The sequence below is a fragment of the Corvus cornix genome, chromosome 8 (genome assembly GCF_000738735.6).
Source record: "Corvus cornix cornix isolate S_Up_H32 chromosome 8, ASM73873v5, whole genome shotgun sequence".
Taxonomy (NCBI): domain Eukaryota; kingdom Metazoa; phylum Chordata; class Aves; order Passeriformes; family Corvidae; genus Corvus; species Corvus cornix.
In genome coordinates, this window is record NC_046338.1 from 9,843,250 (window position 1) to 9,850,803 (window position 7,554).

The 7,554-nt window shown below is 51.5% G+C and overlaps 1 protein-coding gene and 5 non-coding genes across 6 annotated transcripts; all 6 read right to left on the reverse strand.

Moving 5' to 3' along the window:
* Positions 1 to 1,926: 1,926 nt before the first annotated feature.
* Positions 1,927 to 2,056, reverse strand: LOC120410438. The gene has a single exon (XR_005602570.1). It is a non-coding gene; the product is annotated as a small nucleolar RNA SNORA35 (small nucleolar RNA).
* A 559-nt stretch (positions 2,057 to 2,615) lies between these two features.
* On the reverse strand, positions 2,616 to 7,419 carry RPS8 (ribosomal protein S8). Its single transcript, XM_039555970.1, has 6 exons — positions 7,328 to 7,419; positions 6,385 to 6,491; positions 5,915 to 6,014; positions 4,379 to 4,554; positions 3,303 to 3,432; positions 2,616 to 2,775 (listed from the first exon to the last, which is right to left on the reverse strand). The coding sequence occupies exons 1-6, from the start codon at positions 7,329 to 7,331 to the stop codon at positions 2,666 to 2,668; spliced, it is 627 nt and encodes a 208-aa protein (XP_039411904.1). The 5' UTR covers positions 7,332 to 7,419; the 3' UTR covers positions 2,616 to 2,665.
* On the reverse strand, positions 2,985 to 3,055 carry LOC120410429. Its single transcript, XR_005602561.1, has one exon. It is a non-coding gene; the product is annotated as a small nucleolar RNA SNORD38 (small nucleolar RNA).
* LOC120410428 lies at positions 4,050 to 4,122 on the reverse strand. The gene has a single exon (XR_005602560.1). It is a non-coding gene; the product is annotated as a small nucleolar RNA SNORD38 (small nucleolar RNA).
* Positions 6,098 to 6,201, reverse strand: LOC120410430. The gene has a single exon (XR_005602562.1). It is a non-coding gene; the product is annotated as a small nucleolar RNA SNORD46 (small nucleolar RNA).
* Positions 6,560 to 6,644, reverse strand: LOC120410427. The gene has a single exon (XR_005602559.1). It is a non-coding gene; the product is annotated as a small nucleolar RNA SNORD55/SNORD39 (small nucleolar RNA).
* Positions 7,420 to 7,554: the final 135 nt, after the last annotated feature.

Genomic DNA, 7,554 nt, shown 5'->3' on the forward strand with positions numbered 1-7,554 from the left:
GAATGATGTAATGTCCTGTCCTTTCCCCTCCTTCTCATGAAGCCTAAACTCAGATGCCACGGCTGCAAAGGGGAGTGACCCAAATCACCCCACTGGGTCTTGTCCAGCCCCTGCTCTGGTACCTGCAGCCCCCTCCCAAATCTCCATCTGTGACAGGTGGCAGGGAGGTGTCACCAAACCCGGTGTTCCCTCTTCTTTGCCTATGACAGCCCCAGCACACTCAGACATGTGTTTTCTCTAAGTATACTAGTTAAAATGTTCCCTTTCCTGCAAGTCCCCCTTCCTTTAAAGCTCCCGAATTTCCTCAACAAGCCATCCCTGCTTCTCCCCCACTGCCTTCCAGGTCACTACTGGACCTATTAAAGTGTAACCACAAGGTCATTTCCTGGCTTGGATCATGTCCTGTGAAAATACCCCGAAGTTAATACTGTGTGGAGCTGAGAGAGCCACTCAACAGCAAGGAGCAGCACACAAAACAAGTGATTCCACCTGGGTTATGGTGCTGACTGGTCATCCTATGAAAGCAGCTCTTAAAATTCAGACTCTGCATCTATCAGAAGTGGGTAAGGTCCTTAGCCCAGGCTTTTGCACTTCCTAAGTCTAGCCAGGCTAAAGCTGTGCTTAGCCGCAGCCCCTGCCCATCACTTCCTGGCTCAGAGCACGGCAGGCTTGCCCACTCCCTGCACCATCCACAGGGCTGTGCATCCCACAGCCTGAGCCACCTTGGGAGTGAAGTGCCACACACCCCTGGCCGGCTGCCCCTGTCCTGTTTCCATGTCACACCTCCAGCGCAGCTCCAGGTGCCACTTTCGTTCCCGTGGGCGGTTGCCCTTGGCAGCTGCATTTCTCAGAGCAGTAACTTTGTAAGCAGTGTGCATTGATGAGCCATAATCCTGCTCATCAGGGGACAAGTTTATAACCCTGCTCTGACACCAAGCTGGCATTTGCTCCATAAGCCTGAGTTTCTCCATCTGTACAAAGTTCCCCATAAACACCCTGAATGCTGTTTGCACTCTGTGGAGGACAAGGGGAGAGAAGAAACACACTCAGAGGAAGCAGCCATGACACATCCCTGCCAAGTGCCCTTATCGCCTCCACCCCACCTCTCTGGAAAGCAGGCGTTGCTGGAGAGCAGGGTAAGTTTACGCTGGATCACCATGGAGAAGGAACATGCTTGTGCAAACATCCCACCCAGCCCAGGTCCCACTGCCAGGGACTCCTGAACTGCAGTGGAACGCAGCTGGGAACAGCTCTGCTCAGTGCCCATGAGCACAGACCTGATCTGTCAGGCAGTGCCAGTGCACACCCACGTCACAACCTGCTGCCATTGGAACAGGTACCAATCTCCAGAACGCAACTCTGGCATTGACTCATGCTCAGCAACACAGGATAAACCCACACTCCCCAGGGCACCTCCTGCTGTTACACCGGGCAAACACGGCGCAGCATCACAGGAAAAAAACCCTCTCCCCAAAACCAAGCTATTTGAGGGGCAGAGAGTTGGATTTTTAAAGCATGAGACTTGGGTCTCGCCACAACTCTGCTTGGGGCAAGATGATCACGGCCACCTCCTCCAGAGCTACTAACTGTGATGCTGGGGCTGCAGGAAGCCTAACCTGCACCAGTGATCCAATGGATAAAGGAGGCTTTTGTGAAAATACAGAAATGGCATGAAGTGTGTGGTGTGTTCACCTGACAGGCACAAGGTGTGTGAGCCTGGCCTGCCCCATGGCACAGGGCCAGCCCTCAGATGGGCTCCTGACTTCCCCCAATACCTGCAAAAAGGGCAACTATTTGCAGAGATTTACTTTCCTTAAGGACAGAAGCCTCTAGGAATAGTATCACCATCAGCCCAAAACATCCAGAAGAGCTTTTGTTCACCACAGCTTTCCAATTCCACCACAAGTGACAGGACAGAAAGCTGGAGTTTGTATCCAGCTTTCGAAAGGGACAGACCATGACGTGAGCCTGGCCCTTCTGCTAGAAGGAATTGATCTTGCACTGGAATGAGACCAAGGAGGTCAGGGAAAGACCAGCTGGTCACTAAGCAGTGCCACCTAGTTTGGTTAAAAGATACTGGATCCTGCAGGGAATTGTACAACCAGGCAGGAAACACCAAAAGGGGCTGCTGGCCTGAACCAGGGGACGGGAGCTCGTGTAATGTGGAGGGCAGACGCACGAGTTACCAGCTGCAGAGGCTGAAGGCATAACAGCCAAGTTTTCAGCCAGACTTAGCCCATTTCCCCACTGACCTCTCCAACACCCCAACCACAGCACATGCTGACCTAACACAGCACAGGAACAGGGGGGCCCAGACAGACCTCAGGAGCTCCCAGGAACCCGGAACTCTTAAAGGGGGTGGGCACTTGCACCTTCCTCCTGCTCATAGGTTGCCAGTACTGGACATTCTCAAACTTTTTCACACATACTTGGTCCTTTAAGTCACTTAGAACCCATGGAGATGTTTTAGTTGAGCACATGCAGGGTCAAGTTTTGCCTGAAGACATTAAAGGGCTCAGGGATTCCTAGAGTTCCATCTTCCTTCACATTTTACAATGCAGGTGGAGCTACAGAAGCCCCCTCCACACTGCACACACAAATGAGCACACAACCTGTTATGGTAGTAGACTCTGGGTTTTATTCGTTCTCTCAGCACAACAGCTTTTCATTTGCCTTTTCTGGCCTTGATCTTCCTCAAGTAGAACTCTAATTCCTTGCCTTCCAACACATAGCCATCAGCTCGGCCACACTGTCCAGGTCTGGAGGCAATGCAGGCTGCAAGGAGAAGTCATCCAGTTAAAAGTCTGGCAATTCCCCACCCCAGTGCACACACCAAAGAACAAACACTGCACGCAGCCTCTCTGCAGCAGCACAGACGAGCAGCTCTTCAGTAACCGAGTCACCAGTTCATGTGCATACATCAGCAGCCCCTCCTGAGGTACTGTGCTCTGGAACCTGCACTGCTGCTCAGTCCCTAATGAAGTCCTCCTCAGATCTCCAAATGTCATCGCTCGGGTTCAGTAGCAGAACTGGACAAAGGTCTCATCACCAGAAGACTTCAGAACACTCACTCAACTATTTGCCAGAGCTTGAAACATCAAAGCTCTTAGATGCCTGCAGCACGTTTTTCTGACACACATTTGCCCATTTTGCAAGTCTTGAGACCCATTTCTTTCTCAAAGCCCAAACAGGAATTACCAACTGCAGGAGCCTGGCTAGGCAGATTTCCCCATCCTGCCACAAGTGGGTTATCTCTGGAGAAGATGAAAGTGCAAGTTACATTAATGCTGCCAGGGACTCACCAAGTAGCTTTCCTTGCTGGAACTGCTCCTCAAGAATACTTGCTATCTTGGCATTCTTCTTTCGCTCATCGTATTTTTTCTGGATCTTCTTTGAACGTTTCTTGTTCAGTATTTCCTCCTCTTCAGGAGTCTGAACCCAAGAGAAAAGGCAAAAAAAATTGTTAAACAAATGGCCACCTTCCACTAACACAGGTGTTTTCCACTATGATGAAGGAGACCCTTGTATTCTCAGCACTGTACTGTTTTCCAAGTCATACCTGGCCAAAGTACAAATACTTTGATCTCACAGAACCAGGTGCTGCATTTCGCTTTTGAGACCAAGAAATGAAACATTGCTAACCAGAATCACTGCTGGCAACTGAGCACAGTGCCCTAGGGAAGGCTGATCTCAAGTCAATGAAACTGCAAAGGTTTCCTTGGTGAATTAATCCTCCTACAAAAAGCAGTGAATACTCTTTCCCTCTGCAGAAATAATTAAAGTGCTTGGGTGTGGTGCAAGTCCAGGCAGACAAGTTACAAGCTCTCCCCCTGCTTCTGCACTACACAGCACTCAGATGAGAAGTGCTTTGCTTTTAATGCAAGGATTAACCTGAACGCTACATGTGGGGTTTTAAATACCTTCTAGCAGTTCAGGGTTTGATTCTTAGATTAATGGCTCAGCATAGTTTCAAGACACTTAAAAACATGCTTAAGTTTAATTAGCAATCCCCAAGCTTCTCACCAGCACAAGAACCCGACCTGCAAAGTCTTCCTCAGCATCCTAAATTGTCATCGCTCTCCCTTCAGTAGCAGAACTGGACAAAGGTATCATCATTAGAAGACAAAGATTTTGACAGGCAGGTCCTTGTGCACAAATGGGTATAACACCTCAGGGAGAGCTCCTGGAACTGAGCACCCCATTAGGAGAGCCAGACTTATCCTGGGAACCTATGGGAACACAGCTTGGATAACCAATGCCAGCACTTCTGGGTACCCAACCCCTATTCTGGCAGGCCCTGTCTGTTCAGGATGGGTAACTGCCCCTGGCAGGGCACACTCTGCTCTGCCAGGAGCCAGAAGGACAACCTCAGGCATACCAGTTTGGCACCCTTCTTGCGTCCGAGGGGCAGGGCATAGTGGGCCTCGTACCACTGCCGGTACGGTGTGCTGTCAATGAGCACGATGCAGTTCTTCACCAGGGTCTTTGTCCGCACCAGCTCGTTGTTGGAAGCGTTGTACACAACATCAATAATTCTGGTCTTGCGAGTGCAGCCTTTCAAAAGAAGAGCATGAGTTCAGACCTACAGGGATCAGACAGCTGAGTATACAGCATCTCACATATACCCTTTAAATAACTTCACACTCAACATCCCATCCAGGGTCCTCCAGCCTGCCTGGCACTGAACTAAACATAACTAAAAGATGCATCTATTTTTCATCAGTCAAACTTTCTGTTGTTAGGACAGAAATCTACACCTGGAAATTAAATCCCTCCTACATGAAAAACCAGGATCAGTGGCCTTGCTGAAACTCATCTCAAAAATATCTAAGCAATGCTAGAAAATAAAATTTCCAGACTGCAAGATCAGCAGATGCCAACTAACATTGCACACAGGGCTCAATGCTATATGCACTTCCTAGAATTACTGAATTAAGCCATACTAAGCGGGACTGCTCTGCAACACATTCCAGAAATCATTTCTCTAGGGTGAGGGTTATGAATAAACTGAGAGGGGAAGCTGGTGTTTTCACCCTTCCAAGACCCACCTGAAGCATGCAGTCTTAGCTACTAGACTTGACTGTTTAGCAGTCACTTGCCCTGAAAACAGCCCTCCACATATGCAAAGGTCATGCACAAGATGGGTCTTCTCCCTTCACTGATGTACCTCGTCCCTGTCACAAGGCATGCCCAGCCTCTTCACATGTGCAATACTGACTGTAATGGCACTTTTCACTGCACAGACAATGCTCTGAGATAACTGAAAGCACATCCTGTCCCCTCACACCACGCAGGTCACTAACCCACCACCTTCCTTACTGGTGTTTTACCGTCCTACTCAGGAACACTGACTGGGCCCAGGCTCAAGTGATAGTGTTGTCAAGTTTGTAGATCAAAGAAAACCCACCTTCCTCAGGGGAAATATGAGAATCCCCTCTTGCTTCTAGGCTTCCCACTTTTGCTCAGCAAAGCAGGAATATGAAATAAACAGCACATGCTAATGTAATACTGTCCTCTGGTCAGGCCTCACAAGCATCCTCAGCACCTTTCTCTGTTGCACAGCATCACTTACCTTTCAGTAACCATATTCACTGCTGAACAGACCTGCATTTATGAAGAACTATTCATATTTAGGATTTCAGCCCCTCTTTAGTCCCCCTCCCCCATAAAAAGGCAAGCATGTCACTCAGTGGAACTATGACACTCCTATCACTGTGAACTTAGTGGAAATCCAAGTCCCCTAAAGCCACATAAAGTCAAAGTTATCATCATCACCATGCATGCTGCTTCAGCTGCAAGCTCCAGGATGTTCAATCCAAGCCCACAAATCCATGCTTGCATCCCTCTACTCTGCTGCAGTACTGAAAACCAGCACAGGTTTCTCTTCCACGCAGCAGGCTCACCATGTACTTACATTCTGACCCCCAGGAGAAGTTGCCGACATCCAACCGAAGGGCTCGGTACTTCTTATTTCCCCCACGAACCCTCACGGTATGAATCCGGCGTGGGCCAATCTGCAATCAGAAACAAACACCAGGCTGCTGATGGTGCTGCATGGCCCTCACAGGAGCCCAGCACAGTCCTAATCTCGAAGGCAATGTGGTCAGTGTAACTATGACAAACCCCAGCATCGGCAGATGCAGTAAATGACCAGAACGGTCTGTTGCATCTACCTAAGGTGAAAGCTTCATCACTCCAATTGCCTCTTACTGCAAAAATGTATCACTGCTTTCCATCAGCAGAGGGGCAAATACCACGTTTTAGAGAAGTAGTGTTAGATATTCAACCCCACACCAAAGAGCATGCATTTAAACCTTTAACAGCACAAGAACAGCAACCTGAGTTTGAAAACACAGTTCTGACCACCCTCGCCCAATCACTCACCTTAGTGTTGGCGGGAGGTCGCCCTAACTCATACTTCCTCTTCTTATGGTAGGGCTTCCTCTTGCCCCCAGTCTTGCGTCGCTTATGCCAGTTGTCCCTGGAGATACCTGAATGGAGAGCAGTGTGGTCAGAGGGTGGGACGAACCCGCCTGGCTGCAGCAGCAGGGCATGGCTCTGAGTCCTCAGCTCTCCAAGGTTGGTATCCGCACAGTGCACTCAGCCTTATGCAGCAGTTAGAGAAGCTTCATCATTGATACTCAGATCTGCCCCGAACACATCCCTTCCAGCAGAGCTGTATAAAGAACACAGACCCCTCTTCTGTGTCTTCTTTGGGAAGCTGCCTCCCAACGTACCTCGCGTGCTGGGCACTCTCTGCCCGATGCCGATCTGACAGGCACACTACAGCAGTCATCCTACGCTACTGGCAGGATGTGGTGGGTCCGCTATAGGAAGGGACCCCCATCCCCCCTGTCCGCTGAGCCCCTACGGAAGACACCCCAAATCAACTCAGCCTGCTAGGTCCCCAACGGGGACCATCCCTGCAGAACACGCCACCTCCCTCAAGGGCAAAAGCCGCCGACTTGTTAAGTGTTACAGAGTGCCAGCCCGCACTCCTCCTGCTGAGTTCACTGGACGCTGTTCCACCTCACCCGCATCTGCTCATCTGCAGCAGACACCAAGAGCAAGCCCAGCGCTCGGGATCTGCAGGAAATCAAGGCACACCGAGACGAGGCCGCCCGCCCCCATCATCCACCAGCCGCCATGTTGGGCCCGCTCACCCTCCCCCCGCCAGCGGCTCGGCACTACCGCAGCCGCCCCCGATGGAAGACGGCGCAGGCCAGCAGCAGCCCCCGCTGCCACCCGGTGAGGGACTGGGGCGGATGCGGCAGCGCAGCGGGGGGATGGCGGCGGATGTCGGCAGGCCCCGGGTCTCTCCACTCACCCATGGTGCGGCACCGGCGCAAAGAGGCGGGGCGGAAGCTCGCGGGGCGGCTTGGCGGGGCGAGCTCTCGCGAGGCGGTGACGTCACCACGCCGCCAGCGCGAGGCGCGCGCCGTTGCCTGGAAACGCGGCGGCGCCGAGGGGAGGCGGTGGGCAATGGCGGCGGCCTGCGGGGGCGGCTCTGCCCGCGGGCCCCGAACGAAGTGGGCATTGTCGGGGGTCTGTCTG